This window comes from Protopterus annectens, chromosome 16.part0, assembly GCF_019279795.1.
Source record: "Protopterus annectens isolate FY-2018-M chromosome 16.part0, PAN1.0, whole genome shotgun sequence".
NCBI lineage: Eukaryota > Metazoa > Chordata > Ceratodontiformes > Protopteridae > Protopterus > Protopterus annectens.
In genome coordinates, this window is record NC_056750.1 from 641,824,729 (window position 1) to 641,842,444 (window position 17,716).

Below are 17,716 nucleotides of genomic sequence, written 5' to 3' on the forward strand. Positions count from 1 at the left end.
TGAATACAGCAAAGCCTGTATAGGGACTATTCTAGTCAAGGAAAGGCGGGAAACAAGGATTTTTTTTTGTTTTTTTTCTTTTTTTTTCAGGAAAACAGCAGATAAATCACAGTATATTTTATGCACAGGCTAGCGCACTTGAGTGGGCAGCCACAACAGTAAAAATACAACAAACAAACTTCTTTGTAAGTGCAGGTAATAAGAACACAAAAAACAAGCTTAGAACAGTTATAACAGCAGTGTAGCTCACTTTTCAGCGACAAAAGAAGGTTGCACAGGTAGATACAGAAAAAATATACTTAAATCTGGATAGCAGTCACTCTTTTTGGTTCTCTGCTGCTAGCACCACTCTGCAGGACCACGAGGACCATTATCCATTTTTGTTGAGAAAAATTTGCACCCTCTGTTAGAAGAATATGAGACAGTTTTGAAGGACACTAAGTTTTCTACACCGACTGACAAAGTTTCTAATGTGACTAGTGAATTCATCCTAGTTACATTAGACATAGAATCTCTCTTCACAGTCATCCTCAGTGCATGGGGGGGTTGAGAATATTAGATCACTTCTGAATGAGAGGCAATTTTTTACAAATGATAATGTTCATTTGCTATGCAACTCTCCATGAGATCATCCTAGAGAATAATGTCTTTATTTCTGAGCAGGAGTATTTCATACAGAAGGTTGGCAAGCTATGGGCACAGCCTGTGCCAAAAGCTATGCCAACCTAGTGCTGGCACAATGGGAAAAGATGAACATTTTGCAAGTCAATGAATTATCTAAATATATAATGCTATGTGCGTTTTGTGGACAATATGTTTTTATTGTGGAGACGGAGTGGGCAGTCTGCCCCAGGTGCAAAATGTTACAGGGTGTAAGCAGTAGATCATAATAGGTCTTCAATGCATTACCAGTATTTTATGAATGCTAGTATTGCAACTGTGGCAGAACTGTAGCACTGTAGCACTCCATGTCTTTAGTGCATTATTAGTATTTGGAAAAGAATGCCAGTACTGCATTTACAGTCAAACTTCAAAACTGAAGCCCAGTAGTGCTCTGTGTGTACAGTAAAAGAATAGAAGAGCTATTTTATTTTTTTTTATCTTTTACTCCAAAACTTGAAGTTGTCAGGGGGGCAGATAAGGGGATGCCACCAGGCATAAAAATAGCTAGCTACATAATGGGACTAACTGTGCCATTAAAAGTAAGAAAACAAATTATAAATCTTTACTTTTTTTATCTCCATTTTAAGCACTTTATGAAAGGCTAGTAAACAGATGGACATTACACCTACATAATTCTCCTTCATCACTTCCAAGCAACTTACTGATTTTATTATACAGACACTTAAGCTAACTTCAGTCCCTCCTTTTACTGTCTTGTCACCTGTACACACTACAGTGTCAGCTCACATATTTACCCAACAAACCCTGAGAGCTATTTGTCTTTCCTACTGCCCACTTTAAATGCACAGTTACTTCCAATGATATGACTGACGATGGTCTGTAATCCAAGTAAGTGCTGGTGTGATTACATTCCCAAACTCTCTATCTGATGCCCACACTGCAGGGAGAAGAATGCTTTTGACTGACAAAAACAAATGCATGTATTACTGATAGTTTAGCCATGGTTATCATGAGCATTACCGGTACTGCTATATCTATTATTGTTGCTGATGCCATTGAGTATTGCATGCATAGTGCCTTTGCTACTATGTCTTGATTGCATTTAATAATTCTGCCTCCATATATTGCTGTGCATTAATCTTGCTGTTTTACTGGCATATGAGGTAATGGTAGGTAACAAAAATAGTAAAAATAGATGGTATTAAGCTATGCCATTTAAAAGATCTGTGCCCCTGCTTCAGTAAAAAACATGCAATTAAGATTTGCTTTTCTAGTAGAGATGCCTCTGTAATGATCAGGAAAAAAAAACATGCAACCCAAGACTGAAACACAGGACCTTATCTACTAAGACATATGCTTAAGCATCCGTGTTGAATATGTGTTTTCACACAGACCAAAAGATGCCATCACAAGTAAAACCTCAGAGCTGGATACATAAAACTATACACCATTCTGTTTCTCGGACATTGTGTCAGCAGGTCAGGAAGTAGGGACAAGCTCACATGATGTGGAAGAAATTAATGGTGGCAGTCCCTTTCTTTTCTTGGTTGTGGTGTTACTTTCTTGGTTGTGGTGTTACTCAAAGAAATAATCTGCTGTGGAGAGATATACAGCTAGAACAAAGGTTGAATTCCATCAACTGCAGAGACAGAGCAAAGGAATACCAAATCTTCTAAGCTCTTGAAAGAAGCAGTCAGGTCAGGCGTTAAAACATTAATTTCACCTTCTTGCTCCAGTCATACTTGGACTGCTACTAGCTGCCAGCTAACATGCAGACAGACTCTGAAAGAGCTTTGCTGAAGGATTGCTATATTGTTAAACAATTTAGAAAATTAACCAAAGACTGATATTAAGTCTTGCTAATTCTTGGACTGGCAAATCCAATATGTAGATCCATTCTCACTGAGGGAAAGTGGAGTGTGACAGACATGGGCATTTAACCAAGACTCCCTGCAACTGAACTGTATTTTAGCATAAAAGAGGAGCCAGCATATAAGTGCAAGAAATCATCTGCAGTTTTGCAGCTCTTCCAAACACAGAACGCAGAACTATTTCACAGTGCTCAGTTAAGACAAGCAGATTATTAAACAAGGAAGACCTGGTAATATAGGACTCATAGACTCCTATCTCTTGTTTGAACTAAACACTTGGCATCTTGCATGCCTTACCACACTGACAGGACCTAATGTAAGCAGTCTGAGTTTTTTTTTCTTGTGACAATATGTTGTATTTTTATACAAAATTAAAACTGGTGCATGTTAGCGGCTTTTGTTTTAGTTTGATTGTGACCTAGAATAATAGGTTTTGGAAAGGGGACAGATAAGTGTTGAGCCAGCTTATCCACATTCACAGACGAATTAATTGATAATAATATAAGGGATTACACTCCAGCTTAAATGCTCTGACAACTCCTAGAATGTGCATGCAGCCAGAGCATAGCTTAATACTGTACCACTATCCACTCAGTGAACTAGTAAACTTGCATCTCAGGAGAACAGTGTCATACTTGAGGTGTGTCCAGTCTGTCCTACTAGCTTGCTACACCATAAAGCTTTGTTTTCCACTTGAGAATCAAACTGAGTGGCGCACAGCTACAGTTATCCCACTCCACAAGGGGGGATCCACCTTGGATCCCAGAAACTACCATCCCATCAGTCTGACAAGCCTTATCTGCAAGGCCATGGAGCGTATTATCATGAAACTTGTAAACAAAGACATTGGCAACCCTCAAACACTGGACCCCACCCAGTTTGGGTTCGTGAAGGGCCGATCTTGTCTCCTGAACTTGACTGACTTCTTCGAATCAGTCTCCTGAGCCATGGACAAGGGTAAGGTGGTCCACACATAGGTTTATACTAGGCTAACTGCCCTAGGGCATTTATAAGCCTAGCCCAAAGTTATGTGGCGTACGCCGCCCCTTATGTTAGAAATACTGTGCCCATTAGTTTGTTGTGCCTCTGTCCAGTAGTGACACAGAGATGATTCCCGGGGTAAACCTACGATCTCCCATCCACCGGTCAAGATTTCTCTTGAACAGAGCCAGCGAGGTGCTCTGCCTCACATGGACTGGGATTTTATTCCACAGCATGGGGAGTCTCTGGGTGATAAATCTATCCCTCCAGCACATCCTATTTATATCCGTGCTAAGGTTTAAGTCTCTTGCTCTAGTGGTTTTGGTGGATTTGGATTTTTGAGGTGGAGCATGTCCATTAATTCCGGGTTGGTCATGGCCTTGTATGTCAGGCACAGGTCACCTCTGAGCATACGGTATGCAACTGAATAGAGTTGGAGTTTCTTCAGTCTGGCAGCATATGACAGGTTTTGGAGTCCCTTTATCCTTTTGGTGAGGAACTTTTGGGGTCTCTCCAATTGCTGCAGGTGTCGGGTGAGATACATCCCGAATGGGGCATTGTACTCGATCATTGGTCTGATAAGTGAAGAGTACAGGGGAACAATGACCTCACTTGATCTGGATGTGAATCCTTCATGATCAGGTGGGCAATGTAGAAGGTCTTTCGAACCACTTTAGCAACGTGAGCGTCAAACGAGAGGCCACTGTCAACCTGGGTCCCCAGGTCCCTGATAACCTCTTCTGTGCTTAGTGGGTTGCCACCTATATGGTAGCTTGGGGTTACCTTGTTTTTCCCGAAGGGTATGACTATACACTTTTTTGCATTTAACTTCAGGCCATGGCTCTGGCACCAGCTATCAGTTTCCGTGAGACCCCTCTGAAGGACGTCTGTGTCCGATGTACTATCCACTATGGCACCCAGTTTGCAGTCATCCGCAAACTTTGTCAGCCATAGTCCTCCTATGTTTGCCTGTACTTCTGAGAAGTAGATGCCGAACAATAGGGCGCCAAGGACTGAGCCCTGTGGGACTCCACTTGTAACCGGCTTGGAGTCTGACATGGCTCCAGCAACTCTAACCCTGTGGGTTCTGTCGTTTAGCCAGTTTGCAACCCATCTTGTGACATATGGGTTTACATTTAAGCTGGTAAGTTTCTCTATAATACCCGAGTGGGGTATTGTGTCGAAAGCTTTTGCAAGGTCAAGGTAGGCTGTATGGACTGCCTTTCCCTCATCAATGGCCTTGGTGACTGTTTCGAAGAAGTCGACCAAGTTCAAAAGGCAAGATCTGCCCTTGACAAAGCCAAACTGGGTTGGGTCCAAGGTCTGCAAGTCCCCTATGTCCTTGTTTATGAGTTCCATTATGATCCTCTCCATAGCTTTGCAGACCAGGCTTCTTAAGCTTATGGGGCAGTAATTACCAGGGTCCATAGAGGCACCGCCTTTGTGGAGTGGGACCACAGTTGCCGTACACCACTCCTTGGGCACATATCCTGTGGTGAGGCTAAGATTAACCAGCTGCCTTATGTGCGGGTTTAGTTCTTCATTGAGTTCATGTAGCACACAGCCGGGGACCCCATCCAGTCCCATTGATGCTGTGTTTTTAGCTTTAGAGAGCAGCTTTCACCTGCGCATTTGAGATGTCTGGGAGGCTACTCTCAGTTGGGATAGCTATCTCTCCTTTTGGGGGGGAGAGGGGGGTGAAGTTTGCGCTGAACCTGTCTGCCAGTATGTTGGCAATGTCTGTGGGTTCAGTGATTTTTGTATCATTTGGACTAATTCTGAGCATATCTGGGAGTTTCCACCCAGGTTTCTGACATAGCTGAAGAAGGCCTTATGATTGTCTTTTGAATCTATGGCAATTTTTCTCTCAAAGTTGGCCTTGGATGATTTTATGAGGGATCGTAGTTTCTTGCTAGTGCTGATGAAAGATGCCTTCCCTTTTTGGGATTTTGCTCTATCATGTAATAGCTTTCTCCTCTTATTGTAAAGTTTGTTTATGACTGAGGTCTACCAGACTGGACGTTTGCCCTTGGTGGAAAGAGTCTTGGTTTTATTTGGGATTGCCTGATCCATGCAGTCCTAAAGGTGTTCATAGAAGGCATTTGTAAGGGCTTCCGCAGCTTGGGTTGGGGTTTCCATTGGCTCGGGGGCCTTGAAGGATACCACACCTGTCTTGAGTAGTGTGAAGTTTGCTTTAGAGAAGTTCTTCACTGTGGTCTTTTTTGTTTGGGGTGGGGGCGGGATGTGGATTTCTAGTGAGATTAGTTTATGATCTGATCTCACCAATGAGGGATATACTTCCAGTGTGGAGCATTTTGTCCCCATGTTCGTGATGATGAGATCTAGTATATTTTCTCCTCTTGTGGGGACGGTGACTAGTTGTTCCATGGCATTTGAATTTATGAACTCCAGGAACCTTTGGGCTAGAAAGTTTGGGCTTGAGTAATGTTCCCAGTCTATATTCGGGTAGTTGAAGTCACCCAATATGATGGTGTTTGGTGATACATTTATACCCTCCAGTGTCTTCAGGAAGGCTGTGTGGGTTTCCTGAGTTTGAGAGGGTGGCCTGTAGCATGCTACAAATTGTAGAGCAGTTTTGCCTATGGTTAATTGCACCTGGATGGTTTCCGATGCTTCGTGCGTAGCCACCAACCTTGAGGTGTGGGTATCCTTGATGAGTATGGATACACCCCATCCTTTTGTGGTGTGGTCCGGGTTTGGGGCCGGAACGCATGATATGAGATGAAACCTGATAGTGCCGGGGTGCTCTCAGGAGCCTTGAACCAGGTTTCAGTCACAGCACAGACATCGATGTTCTCCATACTGAGAAGGGCCTCGAGTGCGTGCATTTTGAGATTTAGACTTCTGGCATTGAGCAGCATTACCCTTAGTTTCTTCACGTTTTTGTTTTCTAGGGTGGTAGGTTTAGAATTTGAGCCTTGCCTAAAAAAGGCACTATGGGGGTGGCAAGAGCCTTAGCCAATATCCGGAATCCCAGGGGTGACAGGTGCAAGCCGTCCCTTGCGAAGCAGCGTGGCTTGTCGAGCATGTCATCCCAGGCAGACAGGCACTGGATCCCCTTTGAATGACACCAGAAATTAAGCCAGTTGTTAAAGCTGATGATCTTGTCACTATATTGTGGCATCATTCTTGGTGATGGAAGGATAATGCTCAGGGTCATACCTGCCTGGGCTACATAATCAGAGAGCTCCTCTATGTCTCTTTTCATGTAGTCCAGGGAGGTATGTCTCAGGTCGTTCACACCAGCATGGACAATGACTGTGTCATACTTGTACTTGCCATGGAGTGACCTGAGTGCTTGTGTTATGTGGTGGATTCTAGTGCCCGATAGGCAGCTTACCGTGACCTTCTCCTTGTTCAGCCTGGTGAGTGGGACGTCAGTGTGTCTGACTATGGAGTCACCTATGACAAGTATGTTTGGTGTTGTATTTGGCCTTAAGGGCAGTGACTGCTTTGCACACTGATTTTGTTGTTTATGTGTTGTTTGTGTGGTGTATTGAGTTTGCAGTTGCTTGGGTGTCTGCTTTGGAGGCCTCTGCTGTTTAGGTAAATTTTTACTCAGAGCCTCAGAGTATGTCTTAGTGTGTTTATGTGTTTGATTCAGTGGTGTGGTTGAGTTGTGAGACTGGTATTGTGGTGTGTGTAGTTGCCTTCTCCTCCTGCCTGGTCTTGCCAGTCCTGGGTTGAGAGAGCTCAGCCTCCAGTTTGGCTAAATAGCTGCATCTCTCGCAAGTGTTAGTGTTACGTGGAAGGAGGAGAGGGTTGCCCATGTACATGAGGCAATTGTAACATTGTCTCAGAATTCCTAGATTCACCAACTGGGCAGGAGAGGACGCCAGCATCTGACCCTTCGACATGCTCGAAAGATTTATGAGTTGGTATGAGACAGAAAAGTAGTGGGCTTAGCAGGGAAGTGGGCACTCCTGGGGGGTTTTGCTAGTGAGAGATTTGTATAATATAGGAGTGCTTGACCTGCAAAGAGAATGTTTATAAGACAAGGAATATGCTTATAAGACAAGTGCTGAGCTTTTTGAGAAGAAAAAGCTATTTGGAACAAGTGCTGCACTTTTTAGTGAAGGTGAAAACTGTTTAGGTTCCTAACACAGCAGTTCTAAGGGAAAAATTGAAGAACAGACTTTCTGGAGCCAGAAAGAGTTTAACCTTGTTTAACCGGCGCTGCCCGATGCTGCTCTAGTGGCAACTCCGCGCTAAAGCACGTTAAAGCGTGCTTGATAGCAGGGGCTGGAAAGAAGTAGGAATAGACCCAAAACGGACAATAAAACTACAGTTTCAAGTCAGTAACCACCTCTACGGGGGGCAGGGAAGCTGCTCAATGTTATTCACTGCCACTGATCAACAGAGAGACTTTCCTTTAGCCCAAGCAAAAATGGCCTCACAGAAACTTTCAAATAGTTCAGGAACAGCAAGCCTGTAACTGAACTTTTTTAACTCTCAGAAAAGTGGGAAAAAGCAAGATTTTTTTTTTTTTGTTTGTTTTTTTCAGAGATAGCAGAGGTTCACAAGTAATATCAAGTTATAACAGTGCAGTAAATGACCCCACACAAGAGTGCTAGGTCAAGGACAGAAAATATGCAAGTTTTAAGAAAAAAATGATTTAAAATTAAGTGCAAACAGGAAATTCAGCAAACAGCTTTTGGTTGTGCTCTAAATACAGCTACTAATACAGAAATCAAGTTTAACAAGCCAGCAAATGCTCAAGCTAGGCAGCTATGCAGAAAAACTTAGCAAATAAACAGAGAAAAAATACTTAAAATCTCAAAAGTGGCTCCCTTCTTCTCTCAGCGTTTTTTCCTCTTGGAGGGTGCTTCACCAACAGCCAACAAGCCTGAAAAGACGCCCACACCACGAGGCAACTAGGTTTTAAGAGAGGAAGATGAAGGAGTTTTGGAAATGACCCCTAGTGGCCAATAAAACTACAGTTTCAAGTCAGTAACCACCTCACATGTATCTGTGAATTACCATATAGGTGGCAGTACACTAAACACCGAAAGTTTGATAAGAGACTTAGGGACACAGGTGGACAGTGGTCTCACAGCGTATCTAGACCTTGCCAAGGCCTTTGACACCATCCCCCACTCTGGAATCATAGATACATTTACTAAACTGGGCATTAATCCCTACGTCACCCAATGGGTTGCTAACTGGCTTACTGATAGAACCCACACTGTAAAAGTAGCCGACTCCAAATCCAGCTCCAGAAAAGTGACAAGTGGAGCACCTCAGGGTTCAGTCCTGGGACCGCTCTTGTTTGGCATCTACTTCTCTGAAGTACAGGCCGACACTAGGGGACTCTGGATAACAAAGTTTGCAGATGACTGCAAACTGGGAGCCATTATTGAATCCCCAAATGATGTGGATACTCTACAAAAAGTGCCTTACAGAAACAGATGCTTGGTGCCAGAGCCATGGGCTCAAGCTCAATGCCAAGAAATGAGAAGTTATGTACCTACCATAACGTTCCATGTTAGTTGTCTTCTCTCGCCTTCTTTCTTGCTTGATGGGTTTGGAGCCGATCCTCGGCTCCGACTCGGCACTTTGCTAAGCTCGAGAGTCACTTTTACCAGCTCGAGGCAGCCCCATATCCCATGATGCAAGGCGGTAAGTACCCAGATCTCGTTTGTTGACTATAGGCAATAACACCTAGCATAAAAGACTTCCCAAAAGGAAGAAAGAAGGCAGAGAAAAAGCCTGAAGGATGGGTTAGGAAGACCAGAACTGTATGGTCTTAAGAAACATTCTTCCATGAAGTGAGAAAAAAGGTCTGTCCAGGCCAGGGGGAAGGATGGAGGGTCGCAAGAAAGAAGGCGAGAGAAGACAACTAACATGGAACGTTATGGTAGGTACATAACTTCTCAATGTTAAGTTGTCAATCTCGCCTTCATTCTTGCTTGATGGGACCGCGTCCCTAGCACCTCTATCCTGGGTGGCTCAATGGAACAGACTCTTGAGAACTGTAGAGCCAAAGGTGGCTCTGTCCCTGGAGGCCAAATCCAATTTGTAATGAGAAACAAAGGTATGAGGAGTGGCCCAAGTGGCTGCTGCACAAATAGTGTCTAATGGAAGTCTAGCTTGAAAAGCTGTAGAAGTAGCTAAGCTTCTGGTTGAATGCGCTTTAGGTTTCGAGCACAGCTGTTTTCCCCTGAGCTGATAGATTTCAGAGATGACAGAAGAAAGCCATCTAGATAAGGTCACTTTTGAGACGGGAAGGCCTTTTTTGTTATCAGCATAAGAAATAAAGAGCTGATCGGATTTCCTGAATTGTTTTGTTCTGTCCAAATAATATCTGAGTTGGCGGTGAACATCAAGATAATGTAATTTTTGTTCCAATCTGTTTGAGTAGTTTGGGAAAAATACAGGAAGGTCAATAGACTGATTTAAATTACTCTTTGAGGCGACCTTAGGCAAAAAGGTCGGATTAGTTCTCAATGATACTCTGTCTTTGTGGAAGACCAAATAGGGGGGACGAACAGAGAGAGCATGAAGTTCAGATACTCTCCTAGCCGACGTAATAGCAACCAGGAATAGGGTTTTCCATGAAAGAAATTTCAGGGAACATGAAACAGCTGGCTCGAAGGGAGGAAGAATCAAGGATGTCAGCACTAAATTTAGGTCCCATTGAGGAGGAGGACTCCTGACTGGAGGTTTCAGGAGAAAAATTCCTTTTAAGAAGGCTCTACAAAGCCTGTGCGACATAATGTTGTGATCTGCGAACCCGACATGAAAGTTCGAGATAGCAGCCAACTGAACTTTGACCGTGGAAGAAGAAGAGCCCGCATGAAAGATTTCCGCTAAGAAATCCAAAACTGCTTGGACTGGAGCAGTAAAGGGATCAATATTTTTAGCTTTTGCCCAACAAGAAAAGCGTTTCCATTTGCTGGTATAAATCCTTCTAGTAGAGGATTTTAGGGAAGCTACTATGATGTCCCTAACAGGATTAGAGATCATAGGAAGCCTGGCTAAGGAAGGAAGTGGAGCAACCATGCTGTGAGGTTGAGAGAAGGGATAGACCGGTGCAGCTGACCCGATTGGTGAATCAGAAGGTCTGGTACTGGGTCCAGATGCCACGGCTGCACCAAAAGGTGACGATGGAGGAACGGGAACCAAATCTGTCGAGACCAATAGGGAGCAATGAGAATCATTTTGGCTCTCAAAACGGTGGCTTTCTGGAGTACTTGTGGAATCAGCGGAAAAGGAGGAAAGGCATAAAGAAGTCCCTGGGGCCAATCCTGGGTTAGAGCGTCTCTGGGGGGATGGCCTGGCAGTGGGAAGAGAGAAAAGAAGTCTGGGCATTTGCTGTTTTGGGGAGTAGCAAAAAGATCGCAACATGGGCGGCCCCATTCTAGAAAAATCTCCTCCACTATAGATTGTTTGAGAGACCACTCGTGAGGCATGAGAATAGCTCTGCTCAATCTGTCCGCTAAAATGTTGGTTTTCCCAGGGATATGCGTTGCTACCAGAAACCGATGAGAGGAGATCGCCCATTGCCAAAGTCTGAGAGCTTCTCGACACAAGGGGTAGGACTTGGTTCCGCCCTGTTTGTTGATATACCATACTACAGACATGTTGTCTGTGTGAACTGCAATTGTTCCCAAGGGAAGAAAGTCGTTGAGGGCTTGCAACGTTAAAAGCACTGCTCTCATCTCTAGGACATTTATGTGCAGGTGGTATTCGAACGGTTGCCACGTCCCATGAACCATCCTGCCCTGATAATGACCCCCCCACCCGATCAGGGAGGCGTCCGTAGTGACAGTGGCTACCGGGGCCGGGGGAACAAAGGGTCTGCCTTGGTGAATCTGGGGAGAAGTAATCCACCATGAAAGATGATTCCTGCAAATTTGTGTCACCAGTATTTGGTGACGCATTGGAAGTTGTTGGTAAGACCACTGAGTGAACAACATCCACTGAAGCAGGTGCATGTAGAAGCGGGCCAGGGGAAGAAGGGTAATGGCCGCAGCCATGAGGCCCAACACCTTTAGAACCATTCTGGCTTGTACTTTTTTGCTGGCTAGGATGATCCTCACGTGACTTTGTATATCTGAGATTCTTTGGTCTGTGAGGGTTGCTGACATCCGAACAGTGTTTAAGTTTGCGCCTATGAAAGTAATAGACTGGCAGGGCAATAAGGAGGATTTTTCGTAGTTGATCGAAATTCCCAATTGAGTGCAAAGATTTATTGTGTAATCACTGGCTTGAAGAAGTTGATGCCTGGTGGTGGCTGAAAGGAGCCAGTCATTGAGATACGGAAACACCTGGAATCCTTGACGTCTCAGGTGAGCCGTGACCACTGCCATACATTTGGTGAACACTCTGGGGGCTGTAGTGAGACCAAAGGGCAGGGCTCTGAACTGGAAATGACTGGACGCCAGCCGAAAGCGGAGAAACCTTCTGGAGCGTCTGTGAATTTTTATGTGATAGTACGCTTCCTGAAGATCTATTGAGCACATCCAGTTGTCCTTCTCTAGGAAGGGCAAAATTGACAAAATTGACTGAAGTGTGACCATTCGAAATCTTGTCTTTCTCACAGACTTGTTGAGTCTGCTTAGATCCAACATTGGTCTCCAGTCTCCCGTCTTTTTGGGGACCAAAAAGAATCGAGTAGATTCCGGGCTCTGAATGGTTTATTGTAACTGGCTGAATGGCTCTTTTTTGTAGAAGTTTTAATACTTCTAACTCTGCAACTTCCCTTAGACCGGGTGGTACATCTGGAAGGGAATTTGTGTGAGAAAAGGGACTTTCCTCGAAAGGAATTTTGTAACCCTCGGATATGATCGACTGTACCCATCTGTCTTGAGTGAGGGAACGCCAGGCTTCTGGGTACAGCGATAGTCTTCCCCCAACTGCCTCCAAGGATGGACAGTCAGGCAACATCTCAGGGATGCTGAAAGGGCTTGTCAGAGAGAGGCTCTCTGCTTCCCTGGTTCTGTGGACCCCCTCTGCCTCTAGAGCGGCGTCTGTTATTATTACCCCCTCCTGCCTCTAGGGGTAAACTGACCACGTGTATCCGGCGTGACTCCTTGGGATTTGCGGAACCACATCTTTCCACCCTTCTGTCCTTTAGGGTAAGGTCTAGAAGGGGTGGAAAAACGGACCCCTACGGCAGAAAGAGTCTTGCTGTCCTGTTCACACCTGGTCAATGTATCCTTCACTTGAGGGCCGAACAAAGCTGACCCATCAAAGGGAGAATTTGTGAAGGACGCCTTAAAGGGATCTGCAAAATTACAGAGCCGCATCCAGGCTTGGCGTCTAAGAGCCACCCCTGTACCTGCGGCTCTACTCGCTCCATCTGCTGCATATGATATCAGTCGCATGGAGGAGTTAGCTATAGAATTAAGGATTCCTAGCTGAGAAGGAATTTTTTCTTGAGCCCCTGCAGCTGTAGGATCCTGTACTACTTCACCTAGTTCCTTAAGGATGTCCCTTTGGAGTCTGGTGAAGTGACATAAGTAGTTCAGCGAGCGCATAGCAAAGGTCGCTGAAGAGAACATCCGCTTACCATACCTATCCATGGTCCTAGAATCCTTATTAGGAGGATGGACAGGTACGGAAGGATCTGCATGTTCCTTCTCAGTGGCAGCCGCCACCACCATGGCATCAACAGGGACACCTTTCGTAAGGAATTGCTTTTCCGAAGGGGAAGTAATAAATTTAGACGGCCTCCTAGGAACTGGCTCTACAGAGTCAGGAGCAGCCCAAGCCTTTCGAGCAATAACCTCCATAAGGGGGTCGAAAGGCGGAGACACCCAGGAGGTGGAGGGCCGAGATCCAAACGCCTCTACGTATACCGACTCATCCTCAGAGGGATTTGTGGAGGGCCAGTTTCCCCTCTGTTTTAGGAGTTCTAGGATGTCTGAAAAGGAGACATACTCAGAGGGGGATCTTGGGGGTCCCTCCGACTCATCTAAGTCGGTATCTGAAGTGATAGACTCAGGGGAGTCTAGGTGTTTCCTCTTACAAGTCCTCTTGCGCGGAGGATCTCCTGACTGATCAGGAGAATCCTCAGAAGAGGGGGTTATTCCCAGTGGGGAAACCTGAGGCGGAGGATCTCTGGGTCCGGGAGCAAGAGAGATGGCAGAGATATCGACAGGCACTGTAGAGGGAGGAGCTAAGGGAATAGACTGCTGGCTGAGCCCAGTGGCCAGCACACTCTTCATCACCTCGAAGGCCCCCCTCCCAGGGAGGTCCGAGAGAACCCATTCCGAAGAAACCGGAACTCCAGGGCCCACCGAAAGGGAAGGCTCCGAGGCAGATGTCGGAGCCGAGCTCGCCGAGGCTCCAAGGGGAAGAGTGGGGTCGGACAAGGGTCCGATGCCACTCACCCCCTCGGAGGAGACCAGGGAAGCCCGACCACCGAATCCCTCTAAGGAAGGTCTCGAAGAGGAGATAAGAGTAGATGCCGAGGGTACAGAAGGGGGGGGGGTATCCGCCCCTCAGCCATAGCAGAAACTATACCCGAAGACTCCAGCTCCAAACTCTGAGGTAGAGTCGAAGGAGGAACTTCAAGAGGGTGTGGACTAATAGTCGTCTGTTGAGATGGACTATGCAACATCTGGGCCAGTGCCTGTGATTTCAATAGTCTACTGACCACCCTCTCTAAATCATGGTCTGAAAGCCTGGATGACCTAGATGATCGGCTCCGATGGCTCCGCTCCGAGAGGAGAGGTGAGGCCGGAGCCGAGAGTATCGGTTCCAAAGAAGGGGACCTGGACCTCTTCCTCGAAGGAACCATCGGAGCCGAAGAAACCATAGATGCAGTCGGAGCCGAGGACTTTTCGGCTCCGACAGAAAGCCTCGATGCATCAGCTCCAGCCGGAGCTGATACAGACATAACTGTAATGGTGTCGGAGCCGGTCGGCGCTGACACCGAAGCCTGAGCCACATGGTGGTCGGAGCCAGTCGGAGCCGACACCGATGTGACTGTAAGAGTATCGGCACCGATAGCCATCGGTGCCGAAGGTTTTTGCAAACCAGGATCGGCTCCAGCCGGAGCCGATCTCGACTCCGAAGGAGTTGGAACCGAAGCCGCAGGCTTGGACACAGAAGCCTGGGCCTTGGAAGACTTTGAAGTCTTGCTTGGAGCTGATTTAGCCGGAGAGCCCTCCGGTTTAAGAAGACCCCTTAAAATCAATTTATTTCTTCTCTCCTGCAGGACTCTCAGGCCAAAGGAATGACAAATCGCACAGGAGTCCTGCAGGTGGAGAGGTCCCAGGCAATATAAACAAGAAGTATGACCGTCTGTCAGAGACATCTTCTGACAGCACGAGTCACACTTCTTAAAGCCTGAGACCCTCTGCTCTTTGGACATAGTGGACAAACTCAGAACCACACAGTCCCAAACAAACAACTAAACTATAGTTGAAGAGTAAAACCTCAACACACACACACACCCTGACAGGGGGAGGGGTGGGAGGGAAGAAGGCCTGACTAAAAAAATTAAGAAGGAAGGATAATTTTAGTCAAAAAAGGGCTTAATATAAACTAAAATAGTCAGATATTAAGTAAAAAAGTGAAAAGGGGCTAAAAACAGTTTAATATAAAACACTTACCAGGAGCTGGTAAAAGGAGGACCTCATCAGCGAAGCGGCAAACGAGATCTGGGTACTTACCGCCTTGCATCATGGGATATGGGGCTGCCTCGAGCTGGTAAAAGTGACTCTCGAGCTTAGCAAAGTGCCGAGTCGGAGCTGAGGATCGGCTCCGAACCCATCAAGCAAGAATGAAGGCGAGATTGACAACTTAACATTGTATAGTTATCCCCTTTGGGAAAAAACACGTATCTGTGAATTACCATATAGGTGGCAGCACACTAAACACCGAAAGTTTGATAAGAGACTTAGGGACACAGGTGGACAGTGGTCTCACCTTCGATAACCACATCGCCACAACAGTCAGGAAATCCTTCTATGTGGCACACCTCATCACTAAGGGCTTTTCATCCAGAAAAAAGGAGGTCATTGTCCCACTGTACTCATCCCTCATTAGACCCATTATAGAATACAATGCCCAGTTTGGTATGTACCTCTCAAGACATCTGCAACAACTGGAAAGGCCACAGAAATACCTCACTAAAAGAATCACAGGCCTAAAGCAGATGCCCTACGCTGACCGCCTTAAAAAACTCCAGCTATACTCTGTCGCATATCGTCTACTCAGAGGCGATCTTTGCTTAACATACAAGGCCATGTCAATCCCAGAGCTGTTGGACATGCTACACTTAAAGAAATCCCAATCCCTCAGAACCACACGCTCCAGGGATCTAAACCTTGTCATCACAATAAACAAAACATGCTGGAGGGATAGGTTCCTGACCCAGAGACTCCCAGACTCTGGAATAGATTGCCCATACATGTCAAGCAGAGTGCCTCTTTGGTCCTCTATCATGTTTCTCTTCCTACTTATCTGAAAAGTTAATTAGGACCATCTAAATTACTCAGTGGGTAATTACAGATGTTCCCTTCAAAGATGAGGGACAGTGCCCACAAATATCAACATATACAATCAGTGATACATGGTTTCTATACACAATTTGACTTAGTTTCTGTTTAGATAATGATATTTTCGGAGCTAAGTTTTTTGAAGTCAACATTTTTAATAAAGTTTGACAGAGTTTGCTATTGCCAGTCAGCCACTGAATTTCTTTTTTTATGTTGCAGCAGAAAACACTAGTGTGTAAGTGGGCCGAACACCTCATTTGGTCATGGATTACTTAGTACATCATGTCTGACAGAATGATCTTTGACTGCATAGGTCCAGCTCCATTATTTCAGTGAACAAGGAGCGTGACGCATTACAGGAATGTGGCGTCAAATGGAGTAAATGAAAACAGGAACCCAGGAAATGAGGCACACAATCTAGTGTTTTCCCTTTGGAATAAATGAGGCACGTGATCTAGTGTTCTCCCTCTAGAATACATGGTACTTATTATCACAACCAGATTTTTAAGACAAAGAGAGGCTGTGTTCCGATCATTTATCGAGCTGAAAAATGTTGGCAGACTGTCTCCTGAAGTGTGTGTCACTGAAGTGTGTGGTGCCATTCAGACTTTTCCGGTGGTTGAGTGAAATTGCTGAAGAACAGGTGACAGGATGACTGCAAGACATAACGAACACTCCTCTTGCACAAAGCATGACCCATGACAATGGATGGCGTACAGCTAATGTTTAACAGCCCCCTCGCCGGACCAAACAGATTACTGTTGTTTTCCATGTTGTGGGTCTCTATTACAGCTGTAAAGCCACTGTCTGGCACCTTGTACACTTTCAGTTTCATCCCTTGAACTACCAAATAATATCAATTAACTAAATTGCAAAACTTGCACTCCTTTAAACTACTAGTCAGTATAGTGCCTTAACAACGGTATTACAGGAAACTAGACCTAGTTCTACAGTAATCCTGCTATAGACATTATTATTTCATCGAGCAGAGCTTGGCAAATGTATTTCAAAATAACGGCCATACAGCAAAAAAAAGCATAAGCTGACTAACTATATTTTTACAAACAGTTTGCTGAAACAGCTACTCTTCACCAAATGCATTACTTGCAATTATAGCCATCTTACAAAGTGCAGTGGAAGGCTTGAATAGCTTTGCCATTCCCATTCCAAAAAATGTGGCCTGTGCAACACAGGATACTCACACTTATATGAGTAAACAGCATCCAAAGTTGCCATACATTCAGATTTTCAAGACAGGTGACTTAGCATTACGACAACTCAAAAGCAGTCCTTGGTTTATTTTACATTACAGTAACACAGTAACGTTGCAAAAATAAAGCCCCCATGAATACAAGAGGTGACCGTTCTCCCTCTTCCTGCCTGAGACATGATGGCACACAGTAGTAATTAGTAGTTCCCACACCCTTTCAAGGTTAACAGGAATGCTTTAGGTAAAATAGAAAGAATTACCGCAGCAAGAAAATCTGGTTGTGATAATACATAAGTACCGAATACATTTATCCCCTCCCCCAGATTGAGAACATGGTATGCATTACTGATAATGCAATCTCTGCATTTGCTTTCTCTGCACTTAATGCAGTACACTGTTCTTCCTGACCCCCCCCCCCCATTTTGCACTTTCACATGCAGACATTAGTGACAAATGCTTACCTCAGCTAACTGTGGCATTGATGGTGAGCGGAATTCAGAGCTTGGAGTTTCGATTTGGCTGGACAGTCTCTTTGGTTTGGAGCCTAAACAGAACAC

General features: G+C 45.2%; 1 protein-coding gene across 3 annotated transcripts in view; it reads right to left on the reverse strand.

The window, feature by feature from the left end:
• LOC122790867 (receptor-interacting serine/threonine-protein kinase 3-like) overlaps positions 1 to 17,716 on the reverse strand; it is a 652,441-nt gene that overhangs the window by 149,238 nt on the left and 485,487 nt on the right. For all 3 annotated transcript variants that reach the window (XM_044058527.1, XM_044058528.1, XM_044058529.1), the window contains one exon: positions 17,621 to 17,703. In XM_044058527.1, the coding sequence (XP_043914462.1) occupies positions 17,621 to 17,703 (83 nt within the window). The remainder of the gene's footprint in view (positions 1 to 17,620; positions 17,704 to 17,716) is intronic.